Source organism: Triticum dicoccoides, chromosome 7A (genome assembly GCF_002162155.2).
Source record: "Triticum dicoccoides isolate Atlit2015 ecotype Zavitan chromosome 7A, WEW_v2.0, whole genome shotgun sequence".
NCBI classification, from domain to species: Eukaryota; Viridiplantae; Streptophyta; class Magnoliopsida; order Poales; family Poaceae; genus Triticum; species Triticum dicoccoides.
The window spans coordinates 520,825,744-520,838,797 of NC_041392.1; the positions used below are offsets into that span (position 1 = coordinate 520,825,744).

Below are 13,054 nucleotides of genomic sequence, written 5' to 3' on the forward strand. Positions count from 1 at the left end.
CCTCCTCCTCCTCTCCCGCGGTGCTTGGCGAAGCCCTGCAGGATTGCCATGCTCCTCCACCACCACCACGCCGTCATGCTGCTGCTGGATGGAGTCTTCCCAACCTCTCCTTCTCCCCTTGCTGGATCAAGGCGTAGGAGACGTCACCGGGCTGCACGTGTGTTGAACGCGGAGGTGCCGTCCGTTCGGCACTAGGATCTCCGGTGATTTGAATCACGACGAGTACGACTCCATCAACCCCGTTCACTTGAACGCTTCCGCTTAGCGATCTACAAGGGTATGTAGATGCACTCTCCTTCCCTCGTTGCTAGATTACTCCATAGATTGATCTTGGTGATGCGTAGAAAATTTTGAATTTCTGCTACGTTCCCCAACAGTGGCATCATGAGCTAGGTCTATGCGTAGTTTCTATGCACGAGTAGAACACAAGTTGTTGTGGGCATCGATTTTGTCAATTTTCTTGCCGTTACTAGTCTTATCTTGATTCGGCGGCATCGTGGGATGAAGCGGCACGGACCGACTTTACACGTACTCTTACGTGAGGCTGGTTCCACCGACTGACATGCACTAGTTGCATAAGGTGGCTAGCGGGTGTCTGTCTCTCCCACTTTAGTCGGATCGGATTCGATGAAAATGGTCCTTATGAAGGGTAAATAGAAATTGGCATATCACGTTGTGGTTTTCGCGTAGGTAAGAAACGTTCTTGCTAGAAACCTATAGCAGCCATGTAAAAACTTGCAACAACAATTAGAGGACGTCTAACTTGTTTTTGCAGCATATGCCTTGTGATGTGATATGGCCAAAAGGATGTGATGAATGATATATGTGATGTATGAGATTGATCATGTTCTTGTAATAGGAATCACGACTTGCATGTCGATGAGTATGACAACCGGCAGGAGCCATAGGAGTTGTCTTAATTTATTTATGACCTGCGTGTCAACATAAACGTCATGTAATTACTTTACTTTATTGCTAAAGCGTTAGCCATAGTAGTAGAAGTAATAGATGACGAGACAACTTCAAGAAGACACGATGATGGAGATCATGATGATGGAGATCATGGTGTCATGCCGATGACAACGATGATCATGGAGCCCCGAAGATGGAGATCAAAAGGAGCAAAATGATATTGGCCATATCATGTCACTATTTGATTGCATGTGATGTTTATCATGTTTTACATCTTATTTGCTTAGAACGACGATAGCTTAAATAAGATGATCCCTCACTAAAATTTCAAGAAAGGTGTCCCCCCTAACTGTGCACCGTTGCGAAGGTTCGTTGTTTCGAAGCACCACGTGATGATCGGGTGTGATAGATTCTAACGTTCGAATACAACGGGTGTAAGCCAGGTTTACACAGCAAAAACACTTAGTTGACTTGACGAGCCTAGCATGTACATACATGGCCTCGGAGCACGGAAGACCGAAAGGTCGAGCATGAGTCGTATAGAAGATACGATCAACATGAAGATGTTAATCGATATTGACTAGTCCGTCTCACATGATGATCGGACATGGCCTAGTTGACTCGGATCATGTTTCACTTAGATGACTAGAGGGATGTCTATCTGAGGGGGAGTTCATTAAATCAACTCAATTATCATGAACATAGTCTAAATTGTCTTTGCAAATATGTTGTAGATAAATAGCTCACGTTGTAGCTCCATGTTTCAATATGTTCCTAGAGAAAGACCAAGTTGAAAGATATTGTAAGCACTGATGCGGACTAGGTCCGTAGTCCGAGGAGTGTCCTCACTGCTACACAGAAGGCTTACGTCTTTGATGCACCGCTCGATGTGCAAACCCCTACAACCTCGTCTGTGGATGTTGTGAACACCTGACAGACACATCCTGATGACTACTTGATAGTTTAGTGCACCATACTTTACGGCTTAGAATCGGGATTCCAATGACGTTTTGAACGCCATAGAACATATGAGATGTTCCAAGAGCTGAAATTGGGATTTCAGGCTCATGCCCGTGTTGAGAAGGTGTGAGACCTCTGACAAGTTCTTTTGCCAACAAGATGGAGGAGAATAGCTCAGCTAGTGAGCATGTGCTCAGAAAGTCTGGGTGCTACAATCACTTAAATCAAGTGGGAGTTAAACTTCCAGATAAGATAGTGATTGATAGAGTTCTCTAGCCACTATCACTAAGCTACTAGATCTTCGTGATGAACTATGACATGCAAGGGATGGAGTTGATCCCGGAGCTGTTCGCGGTGCTTAAGACCGCAAAAGGTAGAAATCAAGAAGGAGCATCAAGTGTTGATGGTTTAATATGGATGGCAAATCAGTTGCCGCTCCAGTGAAGGAACCCAAGGTTGAACCCAAACCCGAGACTAAGTGCTTCTATTGTAAGGGGAACGGTCATTGGTAGTGGAATTACCCCAAATGCATGGTAGATAAGAAGCCTGGCAACTTCAACAAAGTATATACGTGTTATTAATGTGTACCTCGCTAGTACTCCTGGTAGCACCGGGGTATTGGATACCGGTTCAGTTGCTATTACTGGTGACTTGAAGCAAAAGCTACGGACTAAACGGAGACTGGCTAAGGGCGAGGTGACGATGTGTGTTGGAAGTGGTTCTAAAGTTGATGAGATCACCATCGCACGCTCCATCTGCCTTCGGGATTAGTATTGAACCTAGATAAATGTTATCAGGTGTCTACGTTGAGCATGAATATGATTAGATCATGTTCATTGCAATACGGTCATTCATTTAAGTTAGAGAATAATGGTTATTCTGTTTACATGAATGATACCTTTCATGGTCATGCACCCTATGTGAATGGTCAATTGAATCTCGGTCGTGGTAATACACATGTTCACGCCAAAAGATGTAGAGTTAATAATGATAGTACCACTTTCTCGTGGCACTGCCGCTTAGGTCATGTTGGCGTAAGATGCATGAAGAAACTCCATGTCAATGGATGTTTGGAGTCACTTGATTTTGAATCACTTGACACATGCGAGCCATGCCTCATGGGCAGGATGACTAAGACCCCTTTTCAGGTACAATGAAATGGGCAAGTAACTTGTTGGAAATCATGCATGATGATGCGTGTGATCCAATGAGAATTGAAGCGTGCGGTGGATATCGCTATTTTCTCATCTTCACTAACGATTTGGGTAGATATAGGTATATCTACTTAATGAAGCACAAGTCTGAAACGTTTGAAGAGTTCAAGTGATTTCAGAGTGAAGTTAAGAATCATCATAACAATAAGATCATGTTCCTACGATCTGATCAAAAGGGGATTTTCTGAGTTATGAGTTTGGCAATCACTTAAGACATTGTGGAATTGTTTCACAGTTGAAGCCACCTGGAACACCACAAGGTAATGGTGTATCCGGACGTCGTAATCGAACACTATGAAATACGGTGCGATCTATGATGTCTCTTACCAATCTACCGTTTTCATTTTGAGGTTATGTGTTAGAGACAGCTGCATTCACTTTAGATAGGACACCATCTAAGTCCGTTGAGACGACGTCGTATGAACATTGGTTTGGCAAGAAACCAAAGTTGTCGTTTCTTAATGTTTGGGGCTGCGATGCTTAAGGCTTCAGCCGGAGAAGCTCAAACCCAAAGCGGACAAACACATCTTCATAGGGTACCCAAAGGTGACAGTAGGGTATACCTTCTATCTCAGATCCGAGGGAAAATTGTTTATCACTAAGAACGGGTCCTTTCTCGAGAAGGAGTTTCTCTCGAAAGAATTGAGTGGGAGGAAGATAGAACTTGATGAGGTTGTCGAACCTTTACTTCAACCAGAGAGTGATGCAACACAGAAAGATGTTTTCTGTGGCACCTACGTCTGTTGAAGAGGAAGTTAATGATAGTGATCATGAAGCTTCGGATCAAGTTGCTATCGAACCTCATAGGTCGACAAGGATATGTACTACTCCTAAGTGGTACGGTAATCCTGTCTTAGATATCATGTTGTTAGACAACAATGAACCTACGAGCTATGGAGAAGCGATGGTGGGCCCGTATTCCGACAAATGGTTAGAAGCCATGAGATCCGAAATAGGATCCATATATCAGAACAAAGTATGGACTTTGGTGGACTTGCCCGATGATCGGCAAGCCATTGAGATAAATGGATCTTTAAGAAGAAGACGGACGTGGGCGGTAATGTTGCCGTCTATGAAGCTCGACTTGTGAGAAAGAGTCTTTTCACAAGTTCAAGGAGTTGACAACGATGAGAATTTGTCACCCGTAGCGATGCTTAAGTCTGTCGAAATCATGATAGCATTAGCTGTATTTTTCGATTACGAAATCTTACAGATGGATGTCAAAACAAGTTTTCTTACCAGTTTTTGTAAGAAAAGTTGTATGTGATACAATAAAAGGTTTTGTCGATCCTAAGGATGCTAAAAGGTATGCTGGCTCCAGCAATCCTTCTATGGACTAGAGCAAGCATCTCGGAATCAGAATATATGTTTTGATGGAGTGATCAAAGCTTTTAGGTTTATACAATGTTTGCTAGAAACTTGTATTTACAAGAAAGTGAGTGGGAGCACTACAATATTTCTGATAAGTATATGTGGATGACATATTGTTGATCTGAAATAATGTAGAATTTCTAGAAAGCAAAAACGGTTGTTTGAAGAGTGATTTTCAAAGGAAGACCTGGATAAAGATGCTTACATATTGGGCATCAAGATCTATAGAAATAGATCAAGACGCCTGATGATACTTTCAAAGAACGCACACCTTGACATGTTTTTTTGAAAGAGTTCAAAATAGATCAGTCAAAGAAGGGGTTCTCACCTGAGTTGTAAGGTGCGAAGTTGAGTAAGACTCAAAGCTTGACCACGGCATAAGAAAGAGAAAGGATGAAGGTCGTCCCCTATGTTTTTGTCATAGGCTCTATACGGTATGCCATGCTGAAGTACTACACCTGATGTGTGCCTTGCCACATGTCTGGCAGGAGGGTACAAAGGTGATCTAGGAGTAGATCACCAGATAGCGGTCAAAATTATCCTTAAAGGAATAAGGAAATGTTTCTCAGTTATGGAGGTGATAAAGAGTTCGACGTGAAGAGTTACGTCGATGCAAGCTTAACACCTATCCGGATAGCTCTGAGTAGAGATACCGGATACGTATAATGGAGCAACAATTTGGAATAGCTCCAAGTGGAACGTGGCAGCAGCATCTATGATATAAAGTTTTGCGAAATACATAGGGATCTGAATATGGCAAGACCCGTTGACTACAACCTCTCTCACAAGCATAACATGATCAAACCCAGAACTCTTTGAGTGTTTATCACATAGTGATGTGAACTAGATCATTGAGTCTAGTAGACTCTTGGATGTTGGTCACATGGCGATGTGACCTGTGAGTGTTAATCACATGGTGATGTGAACTAGATTATTGACTCTAGTGCAAGTGGGAGACTGTTGGAAATATGCCCTAGAGGCAATAATAAATTGGTTATTATTATATTTCGTTGTTCATGATAATCGTTTATTATCCATGCTAGAATTGTATTGATAGGAAACTCAGATACATGTGTGGATAGATAGACAACACCATGTCCCTAGTAAGCCTTTAGTTGACTAGCTCGTTGATCAGTAGATGGTTACGATTTCCTGACCATGGACATTGGATGTCGTTGATAACGGGATCACATCATTAGGAGAATGATGTGATGGACAAGACCCAATCCTAAGCCTAGCACAAAGATCGTGTAGTTCGTATGCTAAAGCTTTTCTAATGTCAAGTATCATTTCCTTAGACCATGAGATTGTGCAACTCCCGGATACCGTAGGAGTGCTTTGGGTGTGCCAAACGTCACAACGTAACTGGGTGGCTATAAAGGTACACTACAGGTATCTCCGAAAGTGTCTGTTGGGTTGGCACGAATCGAGACTCGGATTTGTCACTCCGTGTAAACGGAGAGGTATCTCTGGGCCCACTCGGTAGGACATCATCATAATGTGCACAATGTGATCAAGGAGTTGATCACGGGATGATGTGTTACAGAACGAGTAAAGAGACTTGCCGGCAACGAGATTGAACAAGGTATCGGGATACCGTCGATCGAATCTCGGGCAAGTATCGTACCGCTAGACAAATGGAATTGTATACGGGATTGATTGAATCCTTGACATCGTGGTTCATCCGATGAGATCATCGTGGAACATGTGGGAGCCAACATGGGTATCCAGATCCCGCTGTTGGTAATTGGCTGGAGAGTTGTCTCGGTCATGTCTGCATGGTTCCCGAACCCGTAGGGTCTACACACTTAAGGTTCGATGACGCTAGGGTTATAGGGAATAGATATACGTGGTTACCGAATGTTGTTCGGAGTCTCGGATGAGATCCCGACATCACGAGGAGTTCCGGAATGGTCCGGAGGTAAAGATTTATATATGGGAAGTCCTGTTTTGGTCGCCGGAAAAGTTTCGGGTTTTATCGGTAATGTACCGGGACCACCCGGAGGGTCCCGGTGGTCCACCAAGTGGGGCCACCAGCCCCGGAGGGCTGCATGGGCCAAGTGTGGGAGGGGACCAGCCCCAGGTGGGCTGGTGCGCCCTCCCACAAGGGCCCAAGGCGCCTAGGGTTTGGGGAGGGGGCGCCTCCACCTAGCTTGGGGGGCAAGTTTCCCCTCTCCCCCCCTTGGCCGCCACCCTAGATGGGTTTGGGGCTGCCGCACCCCTTGGGGTGGAAACCCTAAAGGGGGCGCACCCCCTCCCTCTCCCCTATATATACTTGAGGACTTTGGGGCTGCCAACACATGAGTTTTGACCTCTCCATGGCGCAGCCCTGCCTCTCTCCCTCCTCCTCTCCCGCGGTGCTTGGCGAAGCCCTGCAGGATTGCCACGCTCCTCCTCCGCCACCACGCCGTCGTGCTGCTGCTGGATGGAGTCTTCCCAACCTCTCCTTCTCCCCTTGCTGGATCAAGGCATATGAGACGTCACCGGGTTGCACGTGTGTTGAACGCGGAGGTGCCGTCCGTTCGGCACTAGGATCTCCGGTGATTTGAATCACGACGAGTACGACTCCATCAACCCCATTCACTTGAACGCTTCCGCTTAGCGATCTACAAGGGTATGTAGATGCACTCTCCTTCTCTCGTTGCTAGATTACTCCATAGATTGATCTTGGTGATGCGTAGAAAATTTTGAATTTCTGCACGTTCCCCAACACCGGGGAGGGCCTCCCGCGGGCCGAGCGGCGGCGCAGCGAAGTGGGGCGCCGGACGGGACATGTGGCATCATCTGGTTGGTTGGCGGCGGTGGGCGGACACGTCCGATGCCTGGATTTTTGTCCGGCAGCGGCGGGTGGAGTCTCTCTAGGGTTTAGGGGGAGAGGAGACTCGAGATTTTTGTGGAGGGACATATTTATAGAGGTAGAGGGAGCTAGGAAGCTCCAAATGAGGTGCGGTTTGCGGCCATGCGATCGTGATCGAACGGCCTAGGTGATGGAGGAGTTTTATGTGGGGTTTGGGCCACTTTAGAGGGGTGTTGGGCTGCAACACACACAAGGCCTTTTCGGTCCCTCGGTTAACCGTTGGAATATCAGACGAAGTCCAAATGGCACGAAACTTGACAGGCGGTCTACCGGTAGTAAACCAAGGCCGCATGATCTCGGTCCAATCCGAAAACGTTTAACACCCACACACGAAAAGAGGTAGAACGGGGCACCGGAGGACATAGGAGCGCCGGAATGCAAAACGGACAACGGGGAAAATGCTCAGATGCATGAGATGAACACGTATGCAAATGCAATGCACATGATGACATGATATGAGATGCATGACAAAGACAAAAGCACACGAAGGCAAAAACCCGACAACGAGGAAATAAAATAACTTAGTGCCGAAAACGGCAAGAGTTGGAGTACAAATAAGGTAAATTACATCCGGGATGTTACAGCCGCCCACGCTGCCGCTTCGGCCGTCTCCGCTGCAGCCATTTTCGCCGCGAGACGGGCCTCGGCGGCCCTTATCCTCTCCTTCCCACGGCAGGCCGGCCCTTCCCAGGGGGACTCGTACTCTGCCCGATCAGTGATGGGAAAGGAGAGGTGTTCTGGCCGGGACCGCGAGGATCCAGCACCGGAGGACCCGAGCACCCGATGAGCCGACGCTATGGCATCGCGGCGAACGGATCCGTCCGTCGGCCGGGCACTGTCCTCCCGGGAGCGGCGAAGTGCAATGCGGACTGCCATTGCCTCCTCCAACCCACACGGGACGACACCCTAGTCGACGGATCCGGACTGGTCGGAGTCCGATCGACTGCTTGCCATGGCGGAGGAGGTTGCAAACAGCCGGAGGTGAGCTCGGGTGGCGGAGGGAAGTGGAGTGGAGGGAAGTGAAGTGGCTAGGGTTTGGTCCGGCGAGAGATGGGGATGAATATAAGTGGGGTCGGGTGGGACAGCATGGGCTGAGTCCGACATGGCGGGCGTGCCCGGGCGCCCATATCCGCCCCATATTTTGGCTGGATATGGGGGGTCAGCCCGGTCGTTTGAGGGTCGTTTGAAGGGTCCGTCTGGGGTCCAAATTTTGTGACCGGGCAATGACCGGGCGGCCTGCCAGGACGTTTGAGACGGGTTTGAAGGGTCCGGTTATAGATGCTCTAAGCCCTTGCTTCAAAACATCCATGCCCTCTATGATCGCTTACCAAACCCCTAGGGGTGACTTCTAAGTTCGGCTGTTAGGATAGTAAATCATCTTCAGAGCATTCGAGCACTAAGGGAAGAAGGATCCTACAGAAAAGGTCATGCTTGTCATGCCAACATGGCTAGATTAGAAAGCTTGATATCACGGAACCCCATACCTCTCATGTGTCTTGGTCTAGTCATCACACTCCAAGACACCCTACCCACCTTCCTTCCACACTGTGACTGCCCCACCAGAATTTTCCTATTAAATAATTAATATGCAAATATAAACTCCTTGAAAGTTTAAAGCTTGACATGTAGAAAACAGGGACTACCCCGAGACGCGGACTTGATGAGAACTTCCTTGCCTCCCAGAGATAAAATCTTCATCCACATTTTACTTTCTTCCACACTTTGTCCTCTAAATATTGAAGGCACTGTTCTTTGAATTACTTACACCTGTGGGCACACCTAGACACTTGTCTTGCAAGGATTCATCCGCGACATTCAAAATTTGCTTTAGCTCACCTCTGATTTGTCGTGGGCAGCCCTTACTAAGGAAGGCTAAAGATTTCTCCAAGTTAATTTTCTATCCCGACGACTGAAAATATTTCCGATGGGTTTCGACAACCAAGCCTGCTCCACCACCACAAGCTTTGAAACCCGCAGAAGGCAATCAACTTCTCTTCAGCCCCTTCCTCTGTGGGGCACAGTTTCGTTTTCACATCAAGAACAACAAGGACATTGCCATCTCAATCGAAACACGGGCCACCGTGAACAAAACAGGAAAAGAAACAACAATCACAACGAGAATCATAACATACTCTGATAGATTTTTCATTTATTTACATCGACGCCCAGGCCCCTCACACCAACTGATCATCATCAGCCGCATGGAGCCTGAGCCTAGCTAGAACAAATAAACGAATATAATAATAATAATAATAATAATAATAATAATAATAATAATAATAATAATAATAATCATATATACACGAGCACGAGCCTCACACCACCGCAGCTTGACATGGCACAAAGGGGCACAAAGCAGCCTCGGCGCCGAAAAGCGAATCCCGCGAGCGTCGGCCACCCTTTCTTTCTCTCCATCTTCCCCGCACATCTCCCCGGATCCCATGTGTGCGCGCGCCACAAAACGGACGCCTTTCCCTCGCAGTATTTACACGCCGTGCCGTCCAGAAGCCCACCACCCCACGACCTCGAGGGTAGAGGGAGGTAGTGCCTTCCACATCGCAAAGACAAGCTTTTTCTCTGGCCTACACCGCATATGCTTTCCTTTTGCCCCCTGCAATGGAAAAGGAGGAGGAGGAGCCCCTTGTTAGTTGTGGCCAAGTGTTTCGGGCTTTCAGACTGCCTTGCGGTGTGTGTGTATGTATGTGTGTCATGTAGTATCATGTACGTATGTATGATCAGATATATACATATTGATTTCTTATGTGGTGGTAGCCCATAGGAAGGCAAGGAAAGGGCATGTGAAATGGGAAAGTGTCTTTCTCTCCTGGATATAAAGGGCTACCACATGGCGCAGAAAAGGAGGTTGTGTCATCTGTGATAAGATGACATGCAAGAGGGGCCATGGCGCATACCTTCAAATGGTGCACCATCTCTGCCCTTTGGTCTGCAAGGCTTTTGGTCCACAAAAGTCAAGGCCATTTTGCTTGCTTGCATATGGCCGCACTCTTGGGTGCTTTTGCTATCCCAGTAAGAAAGCCTGGGAGGTGAGCAGGATGGCCAGAGCTGAGATGAGGCACAGGCTCGTCAAGTCCTTTCCAACATCCTGCGTATCACAAAAGGTGAAACATGTTAGCTCATACAACCATAGTAAATAAACATGGTAAAATAAGCATCTACGTACATCTTTAAGTAAACTGCACTTCTCAAAATTGAGCAACAGACTGCCTGCGGTCTTTCGGTGAAAACTAATCATGTTTTATCACTGCTTTCGGTGGTCTATGCGATTAATTATCAGCCATCATTTTTGCTCCACTAACAACACGTACACTTGACATTTGGGTGGAGAAGAAGAATCGCATATGCACCTAACGCTGATTTGTTCAATCATGAAAGTTCGGCCCGTCGGGAATACTAAACCGCGCGATAAGCGTACCAAAAAGGAACACCTTGGAATTATTCCCTACTCTTTGTGTGCGCAAATGCGCAAGGAATATTAAGAAATCTCTTCTCCTTGGCTGTGATATGACTATATACTAAAAAGAACGAACGGCCTTGCATACAAACTTGACTCGTGAAGTTTCCTCCAAGGCACGATCGAGTGTGAACTCGAAGCGTGGTGGTGCATGCAAAGGCCAGCTGATTATTCCTTTTTGCTGGCTGCAAGTATTACTAGATATGACCCCTCGTAGGTCTTTGCTTTCTTGGTGCTTTTTCTGCCTTTCTTTCTAAGTGGAGTGATCTGATGATCGTTGCAACCTAGTAGCACTTTAAGTGCAAGCAAGGGGGAGGAATATCTCTGCAATTCAGCTAGGTCACTGGGAGGAAAACTGCCGCCTAGGACACTAGCTGCGTGCGTGCTTGTGTTGCTGATTAGTAATTTCTTTACTTGGCACACAAGGGTGCCTTGTTGATCTCTCGTCCGTCCATGCATGCATGCATGCAGATGAAAGTGAATAGTTTGGTACTACGTGCATGGACATCACGGACCACTAGCCACTTTCGTTTAGATAAGAAGAAGAGACTTTTGCATAGTACGAGTCTGGCAAAGTCCAGCTTGGACTAACAGTGATCCACATGTGCATTGCACCCTTGGTTGACGTTGCTGTGGGGAACACATGCATGCAAAATCTTTACCACTGTATGACCATATATCTCTGACTGACAGAAAAAGGTAGCGTGATCCTGATAGATATGCTGTAGTACTATGTACTCCAGTTGGTTCCATGGAAAATTAATTTGCAGATAGAATTAAGAAGAATGAGCGGCACTGACCATGGCGGGGGGCGCGGAGGAGGCGGCGAGGGAGAGGGAGGCCGCCGACGTGGTCTGCTGCTGGGCGAGGCCGACGTTGTAGACCATCCGGCCGTCGGGCTGGTAGAGGCCGTAGTTGCGCTCGGAGGTGGGGCCGGGCTTCATGTCCTCGTTGAAGAGCGCGAAGAGGTAGACCTCGAGGCGCTGGCGGGGGCGCAGCGGCGTGCCCTCGTTGCCCACCTGCCGCACCAGCAGGTTCCGGTTGTAGGCGAGGGCGTTCTCCACCGTGGCGCCCACCTCGTCGGCGTCGCCCTTGGACGGCCACCCCGTCTCCGACACGAACACCGGGATGCCGCCGTAGCCCAGCCGCGCCGCCGCGAAGGTCACCGCGTCCACCTGCGCGTACAGCATGCTCGTGTACTGCAGGTGCGTGTAGGGGTCCACCGCGCCGACGTGGTACGGGTCCGACAGCGCGTACGACAGGGACACGCTGCACGCACGTGGCTTCCACGTCAGAAAAGCCAACGACACGTGTGACTACGTGGCATATATATTATAATAAAGTAAAGAGGCATGTATATATGTTGGATTGAGGAATTACTTTGCGGGGTCGGCCTTGTAGGCGAAGTAGGGGTAGGCGTTGATCCAGAAGGGGGCGTTGGTCTCGGCGAGGAAGCGGAGGAAGGGGAGCATGAGGGGGGCGCACTCCGGCGTGAAGGCGCCCTGCGACGGCGGGTACGAGTTGGCGAGCACGCCGAGGGAGCTGGCCGTGGAGACGTGCACGTACCCGTCCATGCCCAGCTGGGCCAGCGCGGCGTGCAGGTTGCGCATCGCCGGGACCAGGCTGGCCTTGAGCGCCTGGTCGTCGTCGGTGAACACCTCGTTCCCGACGGCGATGCCCGTGACGCGCGTGGCCGGGAAGTAGGGCTTGATGTTGGCGGTGGCCCACTGCATGGCCTGCCCCGCGCTGGCGGCCATGGGCTGCACCAGGTCGTTGGGCACGGTGACGATGAGCTCGATGCCCGTGCCGGCGAACGCCGCCAGCACCTGCGGGTTCACGTCGTAGATGCGCACCTTGCCCACCCGCAGCGACGACAGCAGCGACACCACCTGCGCCGGCGTCGGCAGGTTGTTGCCCACCTGCCCGTAGTTGATGCCGATCGCCGCGCTGCATTGCAGCACCCAAACCTCTGCACGCACGCACATTCCAAGAAAATCTCGTCAGTCACACTCCGACGTCCGGCCAAGGTATCTATCAGGGTCGCGACGGGCATTCATCCATGCATTACCTGAGAAGAGGAGGACGCAGAGGAGGGCAGAGAGCTGCAGGGACGCCGGCCTCGTCGACGTCGCAAATGGCGCCATTGCTGCTGCTGCTACGACGATCGATCCGATGGCTGGAGCGAGGAGGGAATGAAGCTAGGAGGAGGGGGAGGGAGAGAGGCAGGGGGGAGCTGCGTATTTATAGGCAGGCGGGACGGAGACCGGC

The 13,054-nt window shown here is 48.9% G+C and overlaps 1 protein-coding gene across 2 annotated transcripts; it reads right to left on the reverse strand.

Moving 5' to 3' along the window:
* Window positions 1–9,451: 9,451 nt before the first annotated feature.
* On the reverse strand, window positions 9,452–12,992 carry LOC119334609 (glucan endo-1,3-beta-glucosidase 11-like). 2 transcript variants are annotated; one of them, XM_037607143.1, is made up of 5 exons: window positions 12,855–12,992; window positions 12,167–12,755; window positions 11,587–12,055; window positions 10,227–10,417; window positions 9,452–9,925 (listed from the first exon to the last, which is right to left on the reverse strand). In XM_037607143.1, exons 1-4 carry the CDS (start codon window positions 12,928–12,930, stop codon window positions 10,334–10,336), a joined length of 1,218 nt encoding a protein of 405 aa, XP_037463040.1. In that variant the 5' UTR covers window positions 12,931–12,992; the 3' UTR covers window positions 9,452–9,925; window positions 10,227–10,333. The 2 variants fall into 2 exon arrangements, with proteins under 2 accessions (XP_037463040.1, XP_037463041.1); XM_037607144.1 differs by lacking the exon at window positions 10,227–10,417.
* Window positions 12,993–13,054: the final 62 nt, after the last annotated feature.

What these genes read in the sequence shown, in the direction of transcription:
- LOC119334609 (XM_037607144.1), bottom strand. Translation starts at nt 12,930, where the DNA reads ATGGCGCCATTTGCGACGTCGACGAGGCCGGCGTCCCTGCAGCTCTCT. An exon ending in TACAAGGCCGACCCCGCAAA is followed by an intron (nt 12,056 to 12,166) that starts GTAATTCCTCAA and finishes ACGTGCGTGCAG; the next exon opens with CGTGTCCCTGTCGTACGCGC. An exon ending in CCTCCGCGCCCCCCGCCATG is followed by an intron (nt 9,926 to 11,586) that starts GTCAGTGCCGCT and finishes TTTCCATTGCAG; the next exon opens with GGGGCAAAAGGAAAGCATAT.